The 26,586-nt window shown below is 48.5% G+C and overlaps 1 protein-coding gene across 1 annotated transcript in view; it reads right to left on the reverse strand.

Annotated features, from left to right (window-relative positions):
- The window catches only part of FANCA (FA complementation group A), a gene marked incomplete at its 5' end in the record, with an annotated part of 36,568 nt that overhangs the window by 5,897 nt on the left and 4,085 nt on the right, over positions 1 to 26,586 (reverse strand). The window contains 34 exons of the mRNA XM_031505835.2: positions 387 to 491; positions 844 to 903; positions 1,726 to 1,831; positions 2,126 to 2,292; positions 2,514 to 2,580; positions 3,037 to 3,165; positions 3,698 to 3,771; positions 4,765 to 4,941; positions 5,204 to 5,300; positions 5,429 to 5,628; positions 6,468 to 6,567; positions 7,677 to 7,747; positions 8,223 to 8,365; positions 8,820 to 8,924; positions 10,799 to 10,875; positions 11,935 to 11,984; positions 12,077 to 12,137; positions 12,530 to 12,618; positions 13,376 to 13,435; positions 13,528 to 13,623; positions 14,022 to 14,132; positions 15,482 to 15,615; positions 16,129 to 16,270; positions 16,724 to 16,800; positions 17,429 to 17,541; positions 18,213 to 18,279; positions 20,550 to 20,583; positions 21,027 to 21,109; positions 21,729 to 21,844; positions 22,799 to 22,872; positions 24,407 to 24,502; positions 24,797 to 24,939; positions 25,091 to 25,163; positions 26,039 to 26,148. Of these exons, the coding sequence (XP_031361695.2) occupies positions 387 to 491; positions 844 to 903; positions 1,726 to 1,831; positions 2,126 to 2,292; positions 2,514 to 2,580; positions 3,037 to 3,165; positions 3,698 to 3,771; positions 4,765 to 4,941; positions 5,204 to 5,300; positions 5,429 to 5,628; positions 6,468 to 6,567; positions 7,677 to 7,747; positions 8,223 to 8,365; positions 8,820 to 8,924; positions 10,799 to 10,875; positions 11,935 to 11,984; positions 12,077 to 12,137; positions 12,530 to 12,618; positions 13,376 to 13,435; positions 13,528 to 13,623; positions 14,022 to 14,132; positions 15,482 to 15,615; positions 16,129 to 16,270; positions 16,724 to 16,800; positions 17,429 to 17,541; positions 18,213 to 18,279; positions 20,550 to 20,583; positions 21,027 to 21,109; positions 21,729 to 21,844; positions 22,799 to 22,872; positions 24,407 to 24,502; positions 24,797 to 24,939; positions 25,091 to 25,163; positions 26,039 to 26,148 (3,407 nt within the window). The remainder of the gene's footprint in view (positions 1 to 386; positions 492 to 843; positions 904 to 1,725; positions 1,832 to 2,125; positions 2,293 to 2,513; positions 2,581 to 3,036; positions 3,166 to 3,697; positions 3,772 to 4,764; positions 4,942 to 5,203; positions 5,301 to 5,428; positions 5,629 to 6,467; positions 6,568 to 7,676; positions 7,748 to 8,222; positions 8,366 to 8,819; positions 8,925 to 10,798; positions 10,876 to 11,934; positions 11,985 to 12,076; positions 12,138 to 12,529; positions 12,619 to 13,375; positions 13,436 to 13,527; positions 13,624 to 14,021; positions 14,133 to 15,481; positions 15,616 to 16,128; positions 16,271 to 16,723; positions 16,801 to 17,428; positions 17,542 to 18,212; positions 18,280 to 20,549; positions 20,584 to 21,026; positions 21,110 to 21,728; positions 21,845 to 22,798; positions 22,873 to 24,406; positions 24,503 to 24,796; positions 24,940 to 25,090; positions 25,164 to 26,038; positions 26,149 to 26,586) is intronic.

Here is a 26,586-nt window from a genome sequence, read left to right on the forward strand (position 1 = left end):
GGAGCAGCCAGAATGAAAGAACTGCTCCATAAAGGTGATGCTCAACACATGCACCAAAACGTGTATCCCTGTGTAAAACTGCACACAAGGAGTTACACACAGGAAAGGGAATAAAACCTGGGATTTTGGGGCATTTTGGTTGCTTGGATGTAACAACCAGCCCACACAGTGCATCAGGCACCAGGAGAAGCCTCCCAGCTCCCACTCTGCCAAAACCCTGTGGCAACACCCTGAGGTGGGATCAGGGCTCTAAAACACCCTGCCAATCTCCAAAGGCTTTGAGAGTTTCTGTTGGAAGTTACACGCTTGGGTAGTGTTTAACACGAGCTCTCTGAGCTGGGCCTGGATCCCCCCCAAAATCAGAGCACCAGAACGAGATCAGTCACCGCTGCAGAGAGGAGCAGCACGGGACACTTGGTTTGACACGTGGCCAGAGCCTCGTTGACCCCTTCTGCTGCATCCTCACAGCCCAGGCTGGCACTCAGCAGGCCCTGGAAGAGGACAGAAGACAGGATGGCTCCACACATCCCTCTCTGCTGCTCCAGTCCCTCCCGAGCGTGTGTGAACTGATCAGAGACAACTGTAGGGGTCAGCACGGCTCAGCAAAAGAAACAGCTACCAACAGCTCCTCCTCCCACCAGCTTTGCTGCATTGTATTAGAATTCACCTCCACCACTACCTCCTCCTGCTGCTCCCCCGCATTTTCCTGGTTACTGCTCTTCTTGGAATTACACCGAGTTCTCAAAAGGAAGGTGCAAAGGAGGAAAGCTCCTCCTGCACCTCGTGTGTCAGGAGCAAAGCTCTGAGCAGGGCCAGTGAGGCAGAGTACAAAAGCAGCATTACCCTGAAGAAGTGAGCTGTGATGTCGTAGGAGAGCGCGTACCCCCTGGAACTGACGTTCTTCTGCAGGAACACATGGACAGGGAAACAAAATCAACAAAACCATCGTTCCTTCCCTTTGGAATGGGATTTCCCAAGAGCATTTCAGGGCTCAGCCAGCACAGAGGCACCCTGTGAGTGCTGGACATCAGCTCTTCTGTGCAAGGCACGCCCACGGAGCTGAGCTGCACAGCCCCGGCACCCAGGAGCCCAGGGTGGCACAGCAGATGGATTAACACTCCTGGGGGGAACAGAGGTTTCTGGCTGTGCCAAATATGACAGCACAGGAGGGCCTGGAAAGGCCAGTCAGGATGAATAAATAGAAATCAGGTTGCCATGGAGCACAGAGCAGGGTCCTGAGGGACCTGCAAGTCAAACAACCTTCTCCCAGAAAGCTGCAGGGATGTCCCTGGATGTTTCTCAGGAGGATGAGGAGGATCTCACTCCACAGCAAAACAGTTCAAGGCCCTGGCATGAGAGAGGGATTGGAGAAGAGCTCATGCTCAGCCCCTCCCAGGCCTCCAGAAGACTCTCCAGAAGAGTAAGTTTGTCTGTAACACACTCCACCAAAGTGACACCCAAGGATTTGCTCTTAATAGTGTCAAATGCCACCTCAACTCTGAATGAATTAACCCAAAAGTCACAGAATCATGGAATGATTTGGGTTGGAAGGGACCAAGGGCATAGACCAGGTTGCTCCAACCTGGTCCTGGACACTTCCAGGGATGGGGCAGCCACACGTTCTCTGGGTAGTTTGGATGTGATCTCCTTCCCTAAATTCAAATTTAAGGTCTTTGTCTAGAGCATTTACCAATGAGCAATCACCATTTGGCTCACAACACCTACCAGCTCAGAGTTGACAAAACAAAAGAAGCTGTCACAGTCCAACACTGTTTTGCTCCCTTTCCAACACATGGTGATCAGGGTGGATGCAGGCAGCCCCACCAGAATCCTTGGGCAGGGAAGAATGAAAACTCAGGTTACTGTCAGGGAGAGAATCAGCCTCCCCAGGAAGATGTGTGACATCCAGCCTGGCAGGGGCGACTGGTAGCCCAAGATGGCACATGGAAACACAGCCAATTCCAGTGGGTGCCAGGGAATGAGTATCCCTTGCACAGCTGTCCCTGTGCCATGCAGTGCCACTGTCACTTGCTGTGGACTCACAGGGGAGGACGCTGCACACACCAGCCCACCCTGAGCAGCAGTGCTGCTGGAGGCATTGCCAGCTGCCCAGGCCTGCTCTTACCTCCTGTGCAGCAGCAGCTCCTGCTGCCTCCACAGCTGCTCTCCCAGAGCTGAGCCGTGCTGCCTGCCTGTCAGTCTTCCCTGAAGGATCTCAAACAGGAAATGTCTCTGGGCAGCTGAGTGGCCAGGAAGCAGCTTTGGCCTGCACCTCAGCTCCAGCACCAGCTCCTGAACAAGGTGTGGGGAAACCAGTGAGGGCCATACACCAGCCTGCTCCCAAACCCTCTTTGTTTCTCTGAAGCAACCAGAGATCAACAAGAAAAACCCTCCCAATCCCCCCACCTCAGCTCACAGGTCAGGGCTGAATAAAGCCTCGCCAGCAGCCAGGATTGAGGGAATAGTTTGGGCAAGTTCAAGGACTAAACATCCACCTCAGAGTCTGAAATCACCTGCAGCCTGCAGAGAATCTCGGGGCTGACCGACATCTTCGACTGGCCACAGCCACCCAGGTCCAGCCTGAAATTAGGGGACACACGAGGTCACTGCCCCTGCCAGCCCAGGGAAAAGCACAGTTCAAACACAGCCAGATGCTTCAGGTGAACACAGAGCTCAAACTTTGTGCCCTAAATAAGCTATAGCTGAGACAGTGGCTCTCCTCTAAGCTCCCTCCTCATTTTCCAGCTCCAGCCACTCCCCCGGGGCATTGGTGCTTGTCGGGCCACACAAAGCTGAGTACAAAGTCAGCTTTAAACAGCCAGCCAGCCCAGGGCCTCTCTGTGGCTGCAGCCCCAGACCTCTGCCTCCCACAGCACGATGCTTATGCACAGACTGGTGAGTCACACAGGGCACCCTACCAGCTGCCCCTCCCAGCCAGACCAGCAGGAATGGCTTCCCCAGCCCCACGGAAGGGACAAGCTCCCAGTGCACAGCCCCAGGGCCACCAGCAGCAAGGGAAGTCGTGGCCCTGAACACCTCTGTGAGGAATCCAGGATGGCATTGATGATGACTCCACACGCCTTCTCCAGGTCTCCATCACAGCCACCAGCAGCAGAAGGGGCAGGAAGGTACCTCTGATAGATGGCCCAGTAATGGAAATCCTGTCTGCAGTGTGGAAAAGGAGGAGATGGGAAATCTGTTGGAATGGTGCTCTTCCCTTGAAGTAAAAGGAAGCTCACACATCGAGAGTGATGAGTGATGTGAGCTCAGATAAGAGCTCCAGGTAAGTAGAGACATAAGGAGTCCTCCAGCAGACCCCACCCAGCTCTGGCTTCCAGAATCAGGGAGGGTTTGTGACAAGTGCTTTGGAAGGGCTGCCCATGCAGGGTGAGCCTCACAGAACCATGGGATGGGTTGGAAATGACCTTAAAGCCCATCCAGTCCCACCCCCTGCCATGGGCAGGGACACCTCCCACCAGACCAGGCTGCTCCAAGCCCTGTCCAGCCTGGCCTTGTGTGTGAAAACACACACCACTCATTCCAGCAGTGCTTGAACTCAGGACAGACCACAGCAGGCAGCAGGCATTTGTATCCTGCAGCAACTGTTGATTTACTTCCTCATCTTCAGTGCTGATCCCTAATTTTGATGGGACACTCTTGGGCTATTCCCTTTCCAACAGAGCCCCTTGGCCCTTACCTCTCTGCAGCAGAGAGAATGTCCTTTCCAGGGCACACCTCCAGCTCCATCAGCAGCCACTCTCTGAAAGATAGCTGGGAAAAAACAGGATTTGGGAGCAGGGAAGAACAGCAAGGGAAATAACTTGTGCAGAACTTGCCGCCCAGCATAAAACCCACTTCACTTAATCTCCAGACACAATTCCATGTGGATTAAGAGACATGAAAAAAAAGATATCAACCCAAGGAAGTTCCTGTGCTGTTTCTCTTATAAAAAAATTCAAGCTAAAACCCTGCTGGCCTTCAAAAATTCATGGAAATCCCATAAAGCCTGTCTCACACACCCCCACCCCTTTGACATTTCCAAACACACTCAGCACCTCCGAGGCCAGGTACCAGGATGAACGTGTGTTACTAGAAATAAAGGCAAAATGAGCCAAGCAGCTCAGTCAGGCTGTGTGAGCATCAAAGGGAGGTTATAACACAGGGTGCTCCAGCCCTGGACACTGAGCCAAGCACAAGGAGTCACTCTAAGAACATCACAAACCCCTCTGCACAAAGACAAACTGGTTCTAGAGGAAGTAGGTTAAAATAAGAGTCTGTCAAATCAGAGACTTTGCAAGGGTGGTACAAAGGGAATAGCTGAGATGGTTTGAGCCAGAATGAGCCAGGCAACCCAAGGTGGCTCAGGGGAACATTGGCATGTACACAAAGCAAGGATTTCCAGTTATTTGCCTCTCCAGCACTTCCCAGAGAGCACAGCAGGGAGCCAGGGTGATGGACAGGCCTTTGCTCTGCAGTTCCTGAGCTTCTACAGCTTGCCAAGCTCCCTGCTTTTCCAAGAAGTAGGACACAAAAGTTTTACCTCTGGTTTTCTCTTTCTACCTTATCATCCCCATCAAACAACACCCAGCACCCATCCGAGCCTACATGACTCAGCTGTCAGACAACTTTTCAGGTGTTTAGTTCTTACTTTCAGGAATTAAGTTCTTACAAGAAGCTTTTGATCACCAATAAGGAAACTGCAAAGGGCAGATCTAAAAAAGTGAGAATTAGAGGGTAAATTTAGGTGATGGAAAAGATTTCTACCTGGAATGTTTTTTCCTTCAAGAGCTCCTGGAAGCCTGCTTGCCTCCATAAGCACAGGCTGGCTCTCCTGTAGTTCAGAGAGGGGCAGGACAGGGAACTCCAGCTCAGGGCACTTTTGGCCTCCTCACACAGGACTCCCCGAGCCTCCAAGCACAGCCGTGGCATGAGGTGCTGCAGCTGGAATAAAAACAGCACATCCTGCACAAGGATAAAACCAGCACATCCTGCACAAGGATAAAACCAGCACATCCTGCACTGGCTGCCCCAGAAGCAGCCCCTCTGCTTGTGTGCAGCTGCCCCACAAGCAGAGGCACCCAGGGCTAAGAGGGGAGGGCACAGAAATGTATTTCTACACTGTTTTCTTGGTAGGAGTGTCACTTGCACAGGGACCTGAGACTGAATTTTCTCCTAAGTTACAGCAAAACTTTTTCCCTTTTACCTTTTTAATCAGGCCAGGAGGAATCAAGGCACAAAAATCTTCATGAGAGCAGGATGAAAATTTGCACATCAGATAAGCTGCTGCTGCAGTGCAAAACCTGACAGAGAAAAGGAAAGAACTCCATTGTCTGGTTGGTTCAATCACCTCCACAAGCTCTGGAAATGCTCCATGGGAGCCTTCCCAAAAACCTGGGGGAGCAGGGAGGGGGTGGATGCCCCATCTCACCTCAAGCAGAAGGCAAATGATTCTTCTGTCCTGCACACCAGCAAGGAGCTCCAGTACTCTGAAACAGAAAGGGCCTTTCCAGGAACTGCCTGAGAGGCCCCAAAATTGGCTTCCACACCAGGAATTAAAGTCCTGTATTCACTTAAGTGGATCACAAAAGCTGCCAGTCCTAAAACATGAGCAGCACCGAGGGAAGGGCCCTGGAAGGTAAAGTGAAGAGCAGGAAAGATATCTTTAGTAACTTTATAACAGTTCATTGGTAATACTCTTACATTTTGTCTCATTGTAACACTTTGAAATTTCATCTTTGATACTGTAATACTTCACTTGTGCAGTTTGTACAAAAACACCTTCCTGAAATAACTTTTTTTGTACCAAAACACTTTTCTGAAAATACTCAGGCTTAGTGAAGGAGCAGAACATTGTTTCTGATCACCAGTAGTGCAGCAAAAACTGAGCAGATGAGAGACAACCCACAGCAGAACTGGAGGCTTCTGTAATAGAGCAACTTGAAATAATTCACTGATAATTCAGATTTTGGGATCCTCGAGGCTTTTTAGCCTCTCTGACAGCTAATTTAGTCTATCAGCCTGTTATTGTCACGCTTGCAATATCACAGGATAGATGAAATAAACCAAGCAATTCTTTAATAACAAAACCATACGCTGCTGCAGCCCAGACAGGAGTATCTTCGTTTTATTTTTAAATTTTTACTGAATATTTCAACCTGGAAGCTTAGGAATGAAGCATTCTACCATTTTTCTTTTGTCTCTTTCCCTAACTTGCCTATTTTAGCTTCTGTTAAAATGTCTCAGAATGCATTAACCTTCCACAAGCGGTATTTCTGTAAGGAAAAATTCTCCTCACGGTCCTGTGGGCAGCTTCGTACTCCCTGACCAAATCAGGAATAGATTTTTTGGAAGCCTGGAGGGCAGTGAAGTCCCTCCACAGTGCAGCCCAGACAGGTCCATGCCCCCCAGGTCAGGAAATGGGGTAGGACGGCCTTCAGCACCACAGCATTCCCGGCTGGAAAACCGACCTGGTGATAAATCAGCTGGCAGAGCCTGGCCAGGAGGGCAGGCAGGAGATTCCTGTGTCCACACATCATCTTCACCAGCAGGGAGAGGCACGGGCCCTGCCTGCAGCAGGGGAAACCACAAGCTCATTACATTCATCCCCAGCACAGGAACAGGTAATTAAAAATGCTTAAACAGCCTGGAGCTGATCCAGGCTTGTCTGTAAACACAGCACAATTATCATTCCATCCACAGGCTCAGAGGAAGGGGCACTTTTGGGGAACCTGAGCAGAGAACCCCCACAGACCCCCCACCAGTGCCCTGCCTCACACAATGGATGGCATCTCAAATCCTTGTTGTCACCTCCCAAGGCCAAAGTGGCCTCTGAGGTGACAATAAGGACAGGAGGAGCTGCCTGGGCACAGGGTGAACAGAGGCAGAGCAATAAATGGGATCAAAACACAAAGCAGGAAGGAATTGCTATAAGGCCCTGCTGTAAAGCAGGGGCAGGGAGGGATTTTCCCACCCAGATAACAGAAAAACCCAGCCTCAGAGGAGACCAGGTGGCAGCTGTGTTCAGACATCATTTCCTGGGACTCTTGTTTGTCACAGGGAGTTTTCAGTCAGGGTTTTAGCAGTGATTCATCTGCTCTGGGGCACAGCAGTGCAAGAGAGGGAAGGATGCCCTGGCTGCCAAGGCACAGGGAGAGTACCAGGACAGCTGGGCTCCCAGCCAGCTCCTCAGCACAGCCTTGTTGCCCAGCAAAGTGATTTTCCACTGACATGCTGCCCGTGATGTTTACAGGCCCTGCTACACGAGGAGGAGCTGAGCAGCAGCTCCAGGGACAGGCTCTGCTGCCTCTCCTCCTCAGCCAGGCCAGAGCACACCCAGCCCTTGCCAGGGAAGGAATTCCAGCACCAGAGGGATTGGCTTCACTGCCATCCCCCACCCTGGGCACTGTTTGTGGGGGTGTTCAGCCCCTGGCACAGAGCTCAGAGCAGAGCCAAAAGCCACTTTGCTGAAGGGATCTGTAACAACGGAGCAGAAACTTGTTTTATTTACTCATGGGCCTCAGAGTGCATTCGCTCTTGGAGTGCAGACACCTCACCTGCAGCTGCCAGCCTGGCACCAGGGCTGTGAACACCCAGAGCCCCTCCTCAGCCCTGCACTAGTGCTGGAATTCTGATTATCACCCAGCTTTGGTTCTCCTGCTCTTTGAGTCCCATCTTACCTGTCAGGAGGGTTAAAAGAGGAAGCAGCTAGGAGGGTTTGGCAGAATGATGTCAGCAGAAGATCAACAACCTGAAAGAAAAAGCACCAGGAATAAACCTGGAATAAAACCCACACTGCTAATTCCTGCTTGTCAGGCTGGATACCTAAACCTCGTTTTCTGCTTTGATATATTACATTTCCTGACATTAAAACAAGGAAACAAATTGTTCAATGAGATTCACTACAAGTTGTACAGATCCACTGCCACTAAGGATGGAAAATTAAGCCCATACCAGCTCAGGACTGACCCCAGCACACAACAAACACGTAGGCAAGGCTCTGGAGGAAAGCCTTGCTCATCACAGGGACTGCTCTGGTAGAAAATATCTCCAGACCCTGTCATCCTGCAGCTTTCAGGTGGTTAAAACACAGGAACAGTCTGTGCAGGGCAGCTTTAGGGAGACAAAAGGAGAAGTGTATCTCCTGCAGACAAAGCAGCCTTTCACACCTCCCATCCAGATGCATTTTTCCCTGCCCAGCCCCTCCCAGGCCAGCTGGTACTCACGCTCTGGTGGCAGGGTGCCAGCCCGGGGGCAGGGACGGCCACCTGGACCGGGGAATTGAGAGCAGCAGCTTCCTTCTCCTCGCTGCTGTCCCCCAGGACCCCGCGGAGTCTGTCTGAAACCGCGGCCAGCTGCGCTGCCACCTCTGCGGGGACAGGGGGACAGGGGTGAAACACCCACAGCCCCTGCAGCAGCCAGAACAAGCAGAGTACCAACTTCAATCACTCAAAACTGTGTTAGGAAAAGCTTTAATAAGCAAAAAATGTTGGCTGGGACACGGTGGGTCAGCATCCCCACCATTATTTTTTCACAACTCGGGAGAAGTTTTTACACCAGAGGGGAAAATGCTTTCCAAAGGGGCCCGAGTCACCAGGTGAGCCCCAGGAGAGGGGCAGCAGAGGCTGGTGTGATTATCACAAAGATAAGCCCCAAATGAGGCATGGGAGTAGATCAGACATTAAAATGTACATATTCATAGCTGGAAGGATTACCAGCTGCAGGTAGCAGTGGCTGCACTCCTGCTGTGCCTTTGGCCAGCACCAGCCACACTTTATTCAGGCAGCTTTTGGGACAGTCAATGAGAAGCAGCTCCCTCATACCTTCCCACTGAGCCTGGTCCACAACCAGAGTCCTGAGCACAGCTAGTTCAGCCTTCAGCTGCTCAAAAGGCTCTTTGGAAAGGCTGGGCTCCGCTTTGGAGTCATCTAGGCAAGGAGGAGAGGAAATGCATTCAGCAATCTCTGCGTGCACTTTCTGCAGAAGCAGAATTTACTTTTCCTGAAGCTCTAACAAAACCCCAAACTGTCAGTCTGCCACACACAGAGCTTTGTTTTTACACTCAGAAAGTGCTATTTAATTAATAATTTATGGGTTTATGCCTAGCTGCAAAAAGGAACTCAGTTTTTAAAGACGAGAGGCAAAAAAAGTTTTGTTTTCAGAGTTTTCTTCCCACTTCCTTTAGCTCTGCCCCTCACAGAAACATTTGCTGTCCTCAAGACTGGAGTCAGGCTCAGAATGCAGAGACAGACATTACAGCTAGATACATCATCAGCTTCTCCAGATGTCCCAAGTTACTCTGGCTTTTTGTTTAAGAGAGGGAATAAAAGAAAATTCCTTTTCCCAGTAGAAAGAGATGCCACCAGCGACTGCCACAGCCCCAAAACCCCTCCAGAGTTCGTTAGACAGGAACAGCTTCTAGTGCAGGGCCCAGGAATAAATCACCCAGCAGCAAGAACAGCAAATAACAAAGGTTGACATTGCTGGTGGTTGTAAACACGCTGTAAAATGAGGTGTTGGGAGCCCACTGAGTCACCTGCGTGTGCAGGAGCGAGCACTGACAAATGGGGTTTGGGGCTGCCCAGTGCTCATCCTGTCCTAAATCCCAGCTCTGTGCCAAGCCCGGGGATGGGGCAGGGAACAGGGCCAGGATCATAGAGGGGACAGGAGGGGACAGGGTTGCTCAGGAGGGCGGCACACGGCACCACTGGAGGCCAGCGGGAGCCTGTGGAGGTGTTGGGACACTGTGGGTCCATCCTGGCCCCCAAGGATCCATCCTGGCCCCCAGGAATCCATCCATCCCATCCTGCAGGGATCCATCCCACAGGGATCCAGCCCTGCAGGGATCCATCCCATCCCGCAGGGATCCATCCCATCCCACAGGGATCCATCCCATCCTGCAGGGATCCATCCCGCAGGGATCCAGCCCATCAGGGATCCATCCCATGGTTGACAAGCCAACCCCTCGGCCAGCCCGGCCTGCTGCACATCTGTTGCACATCTGTTGCACATCTGCAGTGCCCAGGGATGGCTCTGCCCTGCCTCTCCAGCCACAGCACCTCCAGAAGGCTCCAAAGGCCCCGAGCAGGGCTTGGCTACAGATCGATCTCATAGTCAGAGCAGGAATCTGTAACTTATCCCCACCAGGCTCTCTCTGGGAGCCACCTCTGCTGCCCAGCCCCACCTTTGCATTGTGTGCAGAGCATTGGGAGGTGTGCTTGAAACCCCCACTGGCTGACAGGAACAGCAGAGCTCATGAAACACCCTCAATATCCAAAATCCTGCCCCAGGAAAGCTGCAGCGATGGGACCGGGATCACCTCCCACCCAAACATCTGTAAAGCAGGAGCTGCAATCCCTTTCCCAGCCCCTCCTGCCCCCCCAGATCTCCCTAATCCCCTCCTAAAAGAGGGTGCCAGGACAGCACAAGGGTCATTGCACAAGGGATCAGCACAGCAGGCTCCCAGCACAGCAATTCCCAGCCCGGGCTGAGAAGCTCAGGCTGCAAACGCTGATTCATGGAAAGGTCCTGGAGGTGGAATTCAGCCAGCTCAGGCCCAGCCATCATCTGCAGCCTCAGCACTGCACAGGGCTCCCAGGGACTGCAAAAATCCCACCCAGGCAGGGCTGGCAGAAAAAGTCATTGCAGGAGTAAGAATTTAACACCTCCGTGCAACATAAAGGACTTAACACTTATTTATATGGATTAAATACCTATTCAGCCATAAATCTATGAAAGTTTTCAATTCGGGAGGGCAGCAGTGGAAAAATTAACATTTCACAGTAAATGTAGTATTTTTTACCTTGTAACACCTTCTCTTTCATAGCATGACAGGTTTGCAGGTATGTGGAGTACAAGTTTGAAGGTATTTTGTCAGCTCTGTGGAAAAGAAGAGATGCATTACCCTGCATAACCACAAACTGCCTTTATTAAATAAGCACAAACAACAGCCCTTCTATGAAATGTAATTAGAGGGACTCTGAAGCATTAAGAGCATCTGGAGCATTTTTTAATCAACTGACATGAGGGGCAGAGATTTCTACCCAGGGCTTTCACAGCAAGCATTGCACACGTGTAGCACATGAAAACCCAATACTGTACATGTTATTAATTCATATTTTAATGCCTGTTTCATATCTAGTTGATGTGTAAGACCCCATAAGAGTGTGAGCTGTGAGATGCAGCATTCACAGATGTAAAACACGAACGTGCTGAGACCAAGGTGTGACCTCTTCTCTGCAGGGCAGGCACTTACTGCTAAGAGCACGTCCCACGAGGCTCCCCAGAACTCAGCTGCTTCCCTTACAACTTTAATTTCACTAAATGATCCAGCCTTTAATTTTAGAGCCAGACTGGAATGACAAGGCAGGGCCAAGCACCTCATTTGCAGGCAGTGTTGCAAACATTCTTCCTTCATGAGGGGTTACAGAGGAACTACTGGATGTAAACTAAAGCTACTCCTGCAGTGCAGAAAAGCACATTTAAACACGCATGCAGGGCCAGCTGGAGTTCTGAGAGGATCTGTGTCCTCCTGAGGCATCACCCTGGTGCCCCTTGAGCATTAACAGACATTTAAGTTTCATCTCTCACTCCCTCCTTATCCCCTCCCAAAGAGCCTTTCACAGAGGGAGCTCATATTCCTGGGGAAATTTTATATTCAGCTGTATCCTTCAAGATTTGCATAAAAATGTATCTGGCCTGGAGCCAGAGGGACTCCTAAAGAATGATTTCACAGTGGCCAGAGGACTAATTACACACACCTAAAGACTGCACAGATAAGATCCTCCATGCACAACGTGCAAGCCACAGACCTGGGCCACCAAGCCCTGCCAAGAGGTTGGTTGTAAGCAAGGCGTCAAAGCCTCTGATAACCTGATATCAAATGTCCCAAAAAGAAAGCCCAGCAGCACAGAAAACAACACTGGGATGTCTGAATACCTCTTTAAGGAGTCTATAAAAGCCATGCGTCCATCTGGAGTTTTAGGGAGCTGCAAGAGAGGAAAAGGCAGGTCAGGGGCAAATTATCTGTGTGCAAACACACAGCTAATGGGAGGGGCAGAGAAAAAAGCCAAATACTGACCACACGGGGCCTGAGCAGAGCTGGAAGGAACCAGGAAGTGTAATATGGTCGTCTGAAAATGCTGAGAAAATAAACAGAGCAAAGTATTAACAATGCCAAAGGTCCAAAGTTCCATCTCCACACCTCAGGAGTTAATTTGATGTTCATGGTAACGTGAATGACCACAGACAAACTAGGTTCAGATTAGCCAGTGGTTTTTAATTTATTTCATTTTGCTTTATATTGTAATAATTTTGGACTTCTTTTGCACAGGGGAATGTGCCTTTTCACTCTCCCCACAAATATCCTCTATTAAGATGACTCCTCAGGAAGTGGGAAGAACTTCCCCAAATCTCCCTTGCTCACATCCTCAATTTTCTTGTTTCCTTATTTTGATTCAGACTTGGCTTCTACAATTATTGTTATTATTATTATTCTAGCTAAACCCAGGAGGAGCTGAGAAGCACACAGTACCTGGCTTCTATCACAGAGGTTGGGATCTTCCTGGTGTTTTCAAATATCTGAAGGGCCTTTTCAACATCACGGAGAGCCTGGGCCTGGGGCTGCCTCACACGAGGAATGGAAGAAAGATGTGAGAAATCAAGGGTGATGATGAACTTACCTTTTCTGTTCTGAATTTGCTTTATTGTGATTCTATTCTAGCTGTACATGTGGAATTAAGGCACATCATCTCCACTTCCAGCCTGTGCCTGCAGGCAGAGGCACTGACACCCCGGGTTTCTCTCGTTTGAGTTGTAAGACACCTCAAGCTGCAACAAGTTTCTCAGCTGAAAACCAGACCAGACTTTGAAAAATTAAATTAAATCCTCACTTATGCCTGTGAGTTCATCACAGGACTGGGTTTCTTGTATTATATTCAGCTACCCTGCCTCCAGCCTGTATTTAATGTAATCATGTAAGTGAGGCCTCTTCCTCTGATCAAAATGTAGGAAGGAATAATAAAGCCAAACACTTCCTTATAAATTATTGTTGTTACCTAAAATTCATCATGATTCACAGTGTGAAACTGCAGAGTGTAGATTCCACCCCAAAATCTCTTTTGAATACCCACATTTTAGTCCCACACAACAGAGATGGAGTGCTCCACCAAAAAGAATCAAGATACCTATAAAATGTGACTCCAGTTTTCATGAAAACTGGGGAGATCGTGTGTTTATGGCCACTGAAACCTCTGGCTTAAAGCTGGAGACTTGGCAGCACACTCAGCCTTGGAATGGCAGGGAGGTTGATAACCTCAGTGCTTTTCCAGAGGAAAAGGGACGTGGGTGATGAGCAAACTGGGACACAGAGCAGCAGTACCTGCACAGCCTCCCCGGGGGCAGAGAGGTCTTCGTAGAGTCCCATGTCCTCTATGGCCACCTGTGGGAGGTCAGAGGTGCAGGTGGTCACACACAGCAGGCTTTGACAGACCCAGAAAGAACTCTTCTCAAAAGACTTCAACCTTTCCTGACCTTGAGGTCGGCCAGTCGGGTTTTGGCCAGGGTGATGTACTCCAAGAGCAGGGAGCGGTGTTTGCTGGGCACAAAGGGTGGGAACATGATGTGCACCTGAAACGTGACAACCACGAGACTTGCCGTTGTTACAGGACACCAGGTAAAATTCTAACTCGTTCTGACTAATGCTCACCTCAAATACTCCCCAGAGAAGGCATTATTGCTTGGTTAAGGATCAATCATTTTCATGGCAACTGATATAATTTTTCCCAACAACAAACAAACAAAATCAGTGAAGCGCCTAAACTTAATCCCATGGAAGGAATTTTCCCCATCAATAAAATAATTTTATCCTTCCTTATTGCAGGAAGAAAAGGGTTTGAATAATGAACCAGAAGTAATGCAATTACTATAACAGCACTTATAATGAGCTGAATCTACTGAAAGGCACAAGGACAGTCACTCTGGGGCAGTTCTGGACCTGAAAACCATCTCTGCCAGCACCTTCTCACCTTCAGGTATGGTGCAGCTTCAAAGGGCACCAGCTCTGACAGGAACTCCAAGAGGAAAACCAGAGATTTCTTACTGCTCCCGTGGTGGCCACCAGCATTCCCAAAGGAAGCCTGAAATGAAACAGAGGAAAATGGCAAGACAGCCTTTCAGCGTGGAGAGAATCCTCATCCAAGCAGTGCCATAACCGAGCACACCAATCCCAAAAATCCCATTTCTGTCAGGAGAATCTTTCTGCAGAAAAGTCTCCAGAGAAAGTTTATAGAATCATGGAATGGTTTGGGTGGGAGGGATCTTAAAGACCACCTAGATCCAAACCCCTGCCACATCTTCCACTAGCCCAAGTTGCTCCAAGCCCCATCCAACCTGACCTTGGGCACTTCCAGGGATCCAGGGGCAGCCACAGCTGCTCTAGGCACCTGTGCCAGGACCTCACCTCCCTCACAGCCAGGAATTCCTTCCCAATATCCCATCCATCCCTTCCCTCTGGCAGTGGAAGCCATTCTCTGTGTGCTGTCCCTCCATCCCATGTCCCCAGTCCCTCTCCAGCTCTCCTGGAGCCCCTTTAGACCCTGGCAGGGGTTCTGAGCTCTCCCTGGATCCTTCTCCTCTCCAGGTGAGCATTCCCAGCTCTCCCAGCCTGACTCCAGAGCAGAGGGGCTCCCTTGGATCACAGTGATTTACAGAAGTCTCTATGGAAGTTTGCTGCCATAAGAACACTCAAACAAGGCAACTTTGAGATGCACCAAAAGATTGATATTCATGAGGGAACCACAAATCTGCAGGTTTCTGCACAGGTTTATCTGGGCCTTCTGAGGAAAACAACCAGTCTGAGACTACAGAGAACACAACCAGTTTACCTTCTGATACCTCCTGGACACTCTATCAGCCAAAGCTGAGCTTAGATTTGCAAACTCATACAAAGGAATTTCCAGGCTGAATTTGCGTGGAGATTTGCATCCCTAAAACACCCACCTGTTTACAGTTAAAAGCAACAACCAATTATCTGTAGGGTCGAACACAGCAATTACAGCTGCATGCAAACCTCCAGGAACCAGGAACGCTTCCTCTGCCACAACCCCCAACTTATGCAGTAACAACAGTGCTGCTTATCAAGATACTGAAATCCATCCAAGATGATGATAATAACAGGAATTACATGTCTGCATTCCTAGCAAATAACTAGAACAGGCAAGGTGGACTTAAAAGATGAAAGGAGGGAAAACTGGGGAAAACCAAATAAATTTATTCTTTGCAGACACAAAGGCAGTAATAAATATTCAATCATTCCTAAAATCAATACAATCCCTTGAACTTTTCTTTTTTATTTTTCTTCCCCTTTCTCATTCCTGGTTATCCTGTCTGGAACAAGACTTTCTCCACGCATCAGATCATTCCTTATGCACAGGTTGCCTCACACAATTAAAACAAAGCTCACCAGTCAGGCCTCACTTAGTCTCACCTTAAACCACTCAGAGTAAGGCATGAAGACAGCAGGGCCCTCCAGAGCAGCCTGACGAGCAATCAGGAACGCAGTGATCATATTTTCCATGTCATAATTCCCAAAGGCCTTTAGCAAGAGATGGCTCAGTAGATCTAGGAATATAAAACAATAACCTCACACTTTGCTCCTGACAACAGTGCTGTACATTCTGCAGTAAATGAAGACAAATACCTGTGATAAAACATGAGGCAGGACATGTATTGCAGCCTGGAGAACCTCTGGGGTCTGATTTTATTTTTTTATGCACTTTCAACTGTCAAACATACTTGGATTCCCTGCAGGGAGTCCAGCACTGGGATAATTAGTAAGGAATTCTCACAAACAAGCTCTGCTAGCAAAGGTGAGCTAGAACTAAGGTTCAGTAATCACTGCGCCAATTAACAATGAAGGTAATTATCAAACCACCACTCTGGGCTGTACACAGAGTTTGAGAAGAGGCAGGCACGAGGCCTGGCATTCACATTACTATGGACATGGAAAGTCTGAGTGGAAAAGCAGATGTCCTGTCCTGCTGCTCTTTTCCATGCAGGAACCCCCATGCAGACAGCCCCTGTGCTGACTGCCCTGCAGCACAGGCACACGCCAGGCTGGCAGTGCCCACCTACCCTTGAAGAGCTGCTCAGCCTCAGCCTGGCACACCACCAGCGTGGACACACAGGACAGGACGTGCTGCCAGTTCACCTCGTGGGTCTCCAGGACTTGCTGCAGCTGGCAGATGGATTCCTTCACACTGAAGGTCACCAACAACTGGAGGAGTGATGGCAATTCCTGTTAGCTAGGACATACAGCCACAAGAAAGAGGGGACTACAGGCAAGATTGACAGGCTTCTCTGTGACTTTGTCAAGCTATCCTGCAGCTTTTGGATCAGCTTCCCAGGCCCAAATATCAGCCTGGGCTGGAACCAGCACCAGCTACAATAAACAGTAAAATTCCCATTCTTTCAGAACTCATGTCTTACTCTGTGCCAGTGAAAATTCACATCTCCAATCAGCACCTTTGTTCTCATTAAGTGCTTTGCACTAGCAAAAACCTCTGTCGTTCTTTTCCGTCATGCTTCCTCCTCCCAGAGCTTCTGGCAGTGGGTTTGGATTCTGCAACTGGATAATGTTGCACTAATTTCCAATAATCTGATTTCAGGTTTTCCAGTGGATATAAGCCCAACATAACAAAATTCTCTGAGTGACACCAGGCAGACGTACCTTGCGATACAGAGTCGTGAGCAGGGGAGAAGTCCTGGTAAAACTCCACTCCTTCTGCATCTGGATGGCATCAGACACTGCACCCACAAAAAGAAAACTTCAGCAGCAGGTTTTACAATACACCCAAAACACACAGGTTTCCCTTGTGCAGCCATTAAGGACTGCCCAGTGGAATTCTGTCTCCCATCAGTCTTTGGCTGTGGCACAAGGGCTGGGCCGTTCCATTATGGCACTGCCACCCCAGAGCTGTTTTTGTGATCCCACGTGCGTAGGCTGACATGGCACACGCACAGAGAATCAGCAAGGAATCAGCTTTTCCCTCATTAACCTCTTTCATCTGGGAGCCAGCAATGACACAGCTCTCCCACACAGCAGACAAGCAGCTCCAGATCACAGCTTGTGGGGACTTTACAGTGGATTTCATAGCTCAAACATATTTATTCCTAAAAACATCAAGCTTCATGTTTATTGATCCGGGATTAAAATCTTCCTGCCAAAAATCTCCCGAGCTATGACCCTGAGATGACTTTTCTTGTCTGATTTGGCTCCCTGCTTTTACAGACCCCAGGAAGGAGCTGAGAAGCCTGGAGGCTGCTCTGGCTCTGGGTCTTGCAGGCTGGGCCCCACTCAGTGTGGGACAGAGCTCTGGACACACCTGGAGACACCTGGAGACACCTGGAGACCCCTGTCCCTGCCCATTCCCACCTTTCAGCACGGGGTTGTAGGTGAGAACCTCGGTCAGGGTGTGTCTGAAAAACTGCCTCAAGGAATCGGGGTGAGCCACACTTCCATACAGGGACACGTTGAACACATTCAGCCTGCAAAGGACAAGGAGATACCAGAAACAATGTCAGCCAGGTGATCAGCCAGACTGAAAAATATCAGCAGTCAGGTGTGATAATATATGATCCACCAGCTGCTGATGAAATAGGAACAACCAGGTGCAGCTTAGGGTGAATGACTGATTTTTATTCTACATCCATCTTCTCAGATTGCCACAATTATATACTTTTTGATATGTATTAAAAAAAAAAAAAACAAAAAAACAAAAAATGAATGGTTACTCAACACTATGTAGCCAGCAGATGAATTGTGAGTCTGAGGGGTATCCCTGCACAGGGCTGAAGGTGACACAGCAGTTCAATGAAACAAGTATGGAAGCAGGGATTGCAGATTTCACCTTCCAGATGTTTCTGCTAAGAAGCAGTGAGGAAACTTGATGGGGAATTTCTGGCATGACAAGAGGGAAGTCCAGGGTTGGCTCCAGCACTGCCAGAACCCACTTTCCTACCTGGCCCTTATCTTTTTTACAAGCATTTTTATCTGCACATATTTTATTAGAGGAGAATACCAAGCACAAATAGCACTGAAAGAGGTGGGGAGGGTGTGTAAATAAGTAAAAAACACCCCACAGCATTGCTCCTATTTCAGTAAGAAGTACAACACTGGATAAAAACCTCCTCCTGACACTGTTTGGAACGTTTCTTACCAGAACCTCACAGCTTGCACCATGGAAACATCTTCCTGCTTCTCTTTACCAACAGCATCAAGCACCCCTGGACCCCAAAACACACAAAAACCCAGTGAGAAAAGAACTGTAACACTAAACCCCACATGGGAATTAACAGGAATGAGCAATTTGTGCCCCTTTACAAAGGTGACCCCACTAGGGAAATGTGCAGAAGCCACTCAGCAGTGCTAAATTCTTACCAGATTTTCTCCAAAGTGACACAGGGACTCAGAAACTATTACCATTGACCTTGAACCAATTTTAAAACATTCCCAAGAACGTGCTATTAATGAAGCCATCTAAAAATGCATATAAATCAGTATTTCATTTCCAAACCCAGCCCTAATGCATCTGTGAGTGTGAGCATCGTGAAGCCTGTCTGGAGGCAGGGATTTGCACAAGCTGAATTAAGCACCCTGCAAACCACGGTCCAGACAAAGGGCAGGCTGGGGGAGGGTTTGTAATGTGCCATTTGCATAGCAGGAATTCCTTTAAAAGCTCGATCTGCCCCAAAACGACGGGTAGAGATCAAACAGGTTGGCAGCTTGCGCAGCGCGTTGTCTTGGCGATGATCAGCCCACACCTCTCTGAGCCCACAGACTGGGAAACCCTCTGCTTTGCAGTCTGCTGCAGCAGCACTTCTGCTTTGTGCCACCCTGCCTCGAAAACCCTCCTCTTTCAACTCTTAATGGAGCTTGGTTTGTGTATTCAAATCATTTCGTTAAGGAAAAAAACCCTGAAAAGAAGAAAAAACCCTGAGCAGGGGCAGGAACCAGAGAAGCAGATGTCCCTCACATGCCACCACAGCTTTAGGATGTAACACTCTCTCCTGCTGAGGAATACTTTAAGGTTAAGTAGGAGAGAATAAAGCAAAGGAGATAAACTCAGCTTATCTTCAGGCACAGCAGCTCAACACTGCCAGATCATTACAGCGAACACATTGCTCCCATGCTACTCCCAGCCTGTCCTTCTCCTCCTGTGAAGGTCCTCAGCAGCAGGGAATTTTTTTACATTAAAAATCCTAATGTTCTCCAGGGATTAATGAAGTGAGACTCCTCAGAGGTGATCCAAAAGTATGGACTAATAAAATATCTTACATAAACCTCCTGTAATGCATTTTGCAGGCACACAGACTGCGAGTGTGGCAGTGCAGGCTGCGCAAACGGGAAGGGCAAATGAAGAGCAGGATGCAGACTCCTGTCTGCCTGCCAACAGCTTGCTCCTCCTCCTCCAAAATCACTGCTCCTCTGCTGAGAAGGGTTGGTTTTCAACTGCTTAAAGGGCCACCTGAGATGGGATTCATGCATATTAAATAATAAAGCACTTCTCTTGCTGCTTTCCCTTTTTGGAAGAACTCACAAGGTCTGTGAGGTATCTCTGTGTACAGACAGTGCTCCCTGCGAGACCTGGGGCAAGGGATGGGGCTGGCAGCACCCACAGGGATGGAGGGGAGGTGCCATGGCCTGGCATGGGGGTCACCTTACAGCAGAGAGAAAGCAGCAGCCTCTGCAGCAGCACTGAGCAGGAAACTTGCCAGCAAGGAAAGCGCTGTCACTAAGGAGACAGGAGTGACAGCAGCTGCACTGTCAGGTGACACCAGCCGGGGTGTGGGACATGGCAGGGGGGTAAGGAGTGTGACAACAGCAGGTACAGCATCTCCCCGTGAGGATCAGCTGTGACACAGGACAAAAATAACCTCCGTGTGTCTTTAGTCCTTCTGCATCAGGATTTGCTGGTAAATCAGGCGCTGCTGCGCTGAGCCCTCAGCAGAGGCACCAGGGCAGCTCAGGCCAGGGCAGGCACGTTGCAGTTCATGGACATTGGTGTTTAGAGACTACACACCTACACTAGATGGCTTGGCTCAGCATAAAAATAGAGGTTTCAGAAAACCTCAGCCTGTAAATCCAAACATGAGTCAGCAAAATCGCTCAATGCTGTCAATTCAAAGTTTAGGCAGAAAAAATAAAATCTAAGAAGCAAAGCTGATCCTGGCCTAACCTCTGTGTTTCACCTGCTTCCAAGCAAGCCTGTTAAAAATCAGGAAATCGAGTCAGGTATCTCTATGATGTTACAGCTGGGAGCAGGAAAAAAAAGTAGTATAAAAGGCAAGAAATTATCTGCAGTGTCTGGAGACACTTTAAGAGAACGACAGGGAAAGCAGTGGCAAATAAAATCAGTGACATAAATATTATGCACAACAACACAGACAAAGCAGCCAGGCAAAGGATTTCTCCTTAGGGATTCAGCAGGGAGCAAGGAATAGAAGTCTTGGAAACAGCAGTGGCTGCACAAAGCTGGGATCACAGCAATACTTACATGCCAGCATTCTCTGTAAGACAGCATGGCAGATCTGTTCAAAATTGGCAAATTAATGGATTTAGAGTTTTAAAGGGCTGCAGTTCAATGCAGAAAAAGTAAATTGACTCAATGAGTTTTGTCCCTCTTAAAGCTTCCCTTAGACCTTAGGCTCTGCAATAGAACAGATAAAATAGACAGAAGGGCAGCACTTTCCAACCTTACAACATTCCATGTCTCATATTCAAATGGAACACCCAAGCAATCCAGGTGAAAGGAAGTTAAAAAAAACCCTTGATGTGCCACCTTGGAGCAATTCTCCACACAAAAAGTCTAAATTCTGATTTCACCATTTCCCCTACTCCAGTACCTGTACCTGTACCAGCACCCTCTCCTCGCAGCTCCAAGCTCTGAATTATTTGTACTCAGCAAGAGCCAGAGATTAATGGAATTGTTTTATTTAAGCACCGTTTGCAACCAGGTTCATTCTGTCCTTACGTAGGCAACCTTCTGGAATTCCACCTTCCTTCCCAGCTCTGAAGCCTGCTCAAAGCCATTCTGAAGAAACACGATGGCAAAGTCTGCAAATCAAGAAGGAATTGGTGTTCCAGCATCCCCTCTGCACACAGGTCACCTGCTCCTTCCTCTCCCACCTGTCCCAACAGTCTGTAAAAAGCCTTCACTCAGCAGGAATCATTTACTGTCTTGGAGTAAAGTTATGCCCAGGAAAAAGAAGCCAGAACTTCAAGGATTATAAAGTGTAAAGAATTTGCAGTTATGCTCCATGACCTCTGCAGAACTCAGAGGGGCTGTAGTTGATCAGCTACACTGGTCCACACTCAACACACTGGAGGGATTTTTTCCTAACTAAACCAAGAAAATAAAGAATAGAAATTAACAGGGGGGAAATGGAACTCTGAAATATTTCTAGCCCAAAATCTCTCTGGGACTTTGCAGAGTGTCACAGTGCCAGTGTATCATCCCTGAACCAGGCCCCTCATAATTACACTTTCTTGAGTTACCATAACCCTAAAGGACAGAAAAATTCAAACTAATTATTTTTTAAAGGCAGAAAATTTGCTAAATTTGCTAAACATATTAAAAATATATTCCCCAGAGAAATGAAGTAAGGAAACACAAAGTGAAGCCTGCGTTGTTGCACCTCTGAGGTTCTGCCCTGCACCCAGCCCAGGGCCTTGCCTGAGAGAATTCTCTGTGCCAGCTCCGTGTCCCCACAGGGGATGTCCCCAGCCTGCTCACAAAGGCCACAGAGGCTGCTGCAGAGCCACTCCACTGCTGCTGGGCCTGCTGGGCTCCTGCAACACAAAAGCACCTTCAGTTCAATCCCTCCTGCTTTCTGTAAGGCTTGGCTGTCTCTCCACCCGTGCACTCTGCTCTAAATATGCCACTTCGTTTATTTAATTTGGACCAGCACATTTGCTTTACAAGCAGTTGTTTTTTATATTATTTGCTTTATAAAAAGATCTCACAAAAAGCACATGCAAAGGAAAAACGTGGGTGAAATTGTGCATCCAAGTATTTCCTCATCCCCGACATGAAAGTTTCCATTGAGAAACCACTGCTAGAAGAATTTCAGTTCCAATTTCTAAGACACTTGGATAAAAATGCTTCAAAAAAGAAATTAAATTCTTAATCTATGCCTTTGGTTCCCTTAAATTGCTTTCATTGTGAACAGACAAGTGAGCAAGTGTCAGAAGCCTCAAAAATCACTGGGACATTCCTTTGACACAATAAGGAGACAACCTGAACTTCACAAATGGGTGAGTTGTTAGCTCTGTATCATGGAATAATGTAATGGTTTGGCTTCAAAGAGACCTTAATGTTCATTTTGTTTCACCCCCTGCTTGGGCAGGGACACTTACAGAAGGTTACTCCAAGCCCTGCCCAACTTGGTCTTGGACACTTGTTGGGGGGCAAAACCTAAAATTCTTAGACTAACAATTCCTGGAGATTAACTTTGCCAGACCAAAAAATTGTAAGATTTTGTGAAGATGGAAACACCCATATTCTGCAGAGCAAGACTTTTTCTCGAGCCCACTTGGTGGTCACCAAGGAGCCACTGCACTAAACTGGGCTAATTACCCCGGAGTAACCCCCCAAACCCACAGCAGCTCCTAAATCCTGCTAATCTGATCCCTTGCCAGCACCTGACCATATCCTCAGTCCAGAATACTCATGATAATCCCTGATTATGTTTCAATAGGCTTTGGGAGATCAGCTACATCTGCACCCCCCAGAGCCCTGCTCACCTCTCCAGCAGCTCTGCCAGGCCAGCGATGTCCCCGCTGTGCAGGTGCCACACGGCTTCCAGCACCGGCGGCTCCTAAGGAGATGTCACCAGCAGCTCACATTAACATTTGGCTATTGCACATGATACATGAGAAAAAAAGCTGAATTCTGTTCCCAGCGGCTGTTAAAATTTAAAATTGACAACGCAGGAAATACCTGGCGATGAATTTGGGTGCTTTAGGGTTGTAGATGCATCATAATTTTATATTTTTGTGGACAAGTAATGAATATATTCATCTTTTCCTTCTGGAATAATGCTGATTCTGTAGATTTAAAGGAGCAGGGATATCCCAGGAAACAGATAAGACAACTGAGTTTCAGGTCTTGTTAATGCATATCCAGATCCAGATTAGAGAATTATCTTTTAGTCTACTAACTGTTTATTAGTCCCTGTGGAACAAGGTTGCCACTCTCAAGTCCATATCCCAACAGAGCTGGGATTGCAGGAGACTACAGGGAGAGACTCTGCAATCATCCAGGCAGAAAGGCTGATGGACACAAAGGAAAAAGGAACAAAAGTCTGCACCAGGCACCAGGCATTGCTCCTGAGCCAGCAAAACTGCGCTGCAGGGTGCACCTGGCAGGGAAAAGGTGCAGCAGCAGCAGCTTCTGATCATTCCAGGCAGAACAAACACCTCCACAAAACCTCCCCACCTTGAGAAGGAAGAGGCATTTGGGAGCCTTGGGCACAGGGAAAAGCCAAAGCCCCAGCAGCTTTCTGCTGTGACCAGCAGCTGCCTCACACCCTGACCCCAAACTCGCCCACATACTTTTTCTTCACAACCTAATTCTTACTGTAACACCCTCAGTTACAGTTATCTCTCCCTTATCCCCGTGTCTTCCCCAGGACCAGGAGATCCTAATCAGCATGTGAAACACACAGGTGCTATTTTCAGCTCAGGAGCAGATATTTGAGACCAGAGCACAGCCCTTTATCTGGGCAGATCAGCCTTTTCCTGCTTTCCCATGAGAGCAGTGAGCAATCAGAACTGTCCCACTCATAAAAAAACCCTTGACTCCACGCACAGCACCTGTCTCCACAAAATACACCCGAATGAAATCAAGACATCCCATTTGTCAGTCAGCACAAGCTGTTATCTGCTATCTGCTTTCTCTGTGACCTCACCTTGTCTTATCACCATTCCCAGGTAAACCAAGCGGAGAACCAGGATGCCAAAGACACTTAGAATATTGCTGGAAAAGCACACAAGGGGCTCTGGGACTGTGCCATCCCACAGCTAGCTGGGAGTTTCTGCACTGGACCTGGAGAGCACCCCAAAACCAGCATCTGATCACCACGGTGCTGTCAATGATCTTTTGTGGCAGTTTCCAATAATTCAAATAATTCCAAACCTCAACTGGGTTGAAAAAGCAAATCCCACTGCAGAGACAAGGAAGTTCCCACTAAATTTGCTCTAAAACAAACAGAGCAACCAAAAAGTCCCACCATCTGTAATTCAGCTCATGCTTTTGGAAGGTCAGGAAAACCAGTCATTCTTAGGAATTCAGAGATGAATCCTCATGGTCAACACCACACCACACCACAGTGTTTCTCCATCAGTTCTCACCTTCATTTTCCACATTTCCTGGCAGAAGAGGGAGCGACAGAACATGTTGTTTGCCAGCAAATCCTTCACAGTCTGAAGCAAGCAGGTCAGCCTCCTCTGGCATCACCCCGGAAACGAAGCAGAAATATTTCTCTTTGTGAATATGCTCTCAGAAAAGCAATTTGTTGCTTTGCCCTGTTTGCTGCTTTTTAAAGGTTCAAATGATGGAGAGAATTTAGGGGAAAGGCCTAAACTTCTTATGTATCTTGTACTTCTGCAAGCAAATTGAACACCTCAGTGAATAATTTTCCGCTCATGTTTGGGGTTTAATCAGAGCAGATAAACTGGGCTTAAAGTGAAACCTAACAGTGCTGTTTTGTTGACAAATTAAAGATAAAGCTTTCCCCTTACTCTCTGGTCAGAGTTCAGCAGTGGGACTCTTGAGGGGCTGGCAGAATCCTGGCAGATCCGCTCCACGTTGGCAACGGCATTTTTGGCTGCCAAGGTCGCTGTGGGCACACCCAGTTTGGAGGCCTGTTCCTGCAGAACAGAGACTAAACAGCAAAGCAGAAGGTTGTCATCACCAGGCAAGTAAGAAACAAGAGCAGAACAATGAAAAGCAAGTAAAACTGCGGATGCCCATAAAGACAGAAATTCAGTATTGAGGAAGGGCTCTTCCCCACATCTGGTCTGGTAGATGCTCACCTATAAAAGATTCTGGTGACACTCCCTGGTGCTCTGCCCCATCCTGCACACCTGGCTTGGTTGGATCTCCCACCTGGAAACCAAATAAAACCTTAGAACTCTTAGATGTCTGTCACCTATCCCTATACATAAACCTATCCCTGCACTGCTGGAGCAACTGACAACAAATTTACACGAAGCTCCCACGTGGGAGTGGAAAAGCACAGATTTCACCTTACAAGAGGTGTGTGTTTAGTTATTGTCAGTTTATGCATAAAAAAGGAGATACAGGTCAAAGTTCCTCATCCCCAGGGACCAAACAGCTCAGCAGCAGCACCAGGAGCAGAATTTTTATAATCCTTACCTTTCAAGTCCTTTCTGTGAAGCCATGTGGCCATAAATATTTGATGAAACTTGTCCAAATGTTGGCTGATTTTCTAGTTAAATCCCCTTTTTCTTTTTATAACGGGAAATATTCTCTAGAGAAATCCAGATCCTGAACTACAGGAGATATTTTCATTATGTGTTGTAACTGTAAAATCAGTGTGTGAGGAGAGGGAGAAGGCAGCTGAATGAGAAGATAAGGCTGTCATGAGGACAGCCAGGGCAGCCAGGTGTGGTTGGTAATTCAGGGAAAAGCCAAGTCCCTTCTGAATTGTCTTCCCTAGATTCACAAGAAGACAGCTCTGATCTGAAGGAAAATGTGCTGGATTTCCCTTTGTCCCAAACCATGCTTAACCATTTTTAGTCCGTACAACATTGATGGAAAAGGGGTAACAATCCCATTTCTGCAAAACGGAGCTTTCAGCTTCATCTTCCTCCTACACTGTTGGTTTTTCTCTCCACGTACCATGGAACACTGTGTTCCTGGGACCTTGACTCCACAGCCAGTGGCACCCACCTCCAGCTGGGCTCTCCCGCTGCCCAGCCAGCCCACGACACCCTGGAACATCCCTGTCCCATTCCTACCTCCAGGAGGAGGTCAGCCAGGTTCTGGTGCTGATCCAGCAGCCGCAGAGCCGCTCCCTGGAGCTCTGCTGTGCTCCCAAAGGGGCTTTTCCTCTTCCTGGTTCTCCCTGCTGAGAAGTTTGGGTTTATTGAGCAGTGAGTTCCCAAGACAGCCCGAAACCACCTCCCGCTCCTGCTGCTGAGGATGAAGGCAGAGCGGGGTGTGAGGAAAACATACGGGAGACATGAGGGCAGGGAGAGGGGGTGTATGGGGACACGGCGGCTCTGAGGAAAGCAGAGCGGAGGGTACAAAGGCAGATGTTGTGTACCGGGGGTGTACAAGTGCAGATGTTGAGTACCGGGACACGGCGGCTTTGAGGAAAGCAGAGAGGGATGTACAAGGGCAGATGTTGAGTACCGGGACACGAGGGCTCTGAGGAAAGCAGAGAGGGATGTACAAGGGCAGATGTTGAGTACCGGGACACGGCGGCTCTGAGGAAGGCAGAGCGGGGTGCATGGAACGGGACATGGGGGCAGAGGGAGGGCTGTGTGCAGATAGAGAGAAGGGG

This window comes from Lonchura striata, chromosome 13, assembly GCF_046129695.1.
Source record: "Lonchura striata isolate bLonStr1 chromosome 13, bLonStr1.mat, whole genome shotgun sequence".
NCBI classification, from domain to species: domain Eukaryota; kingdom Metazoa; phylum Chordata; class Aves; order Passeriformes; family Estrildidae; genus Lonchura; species Lonchura striata.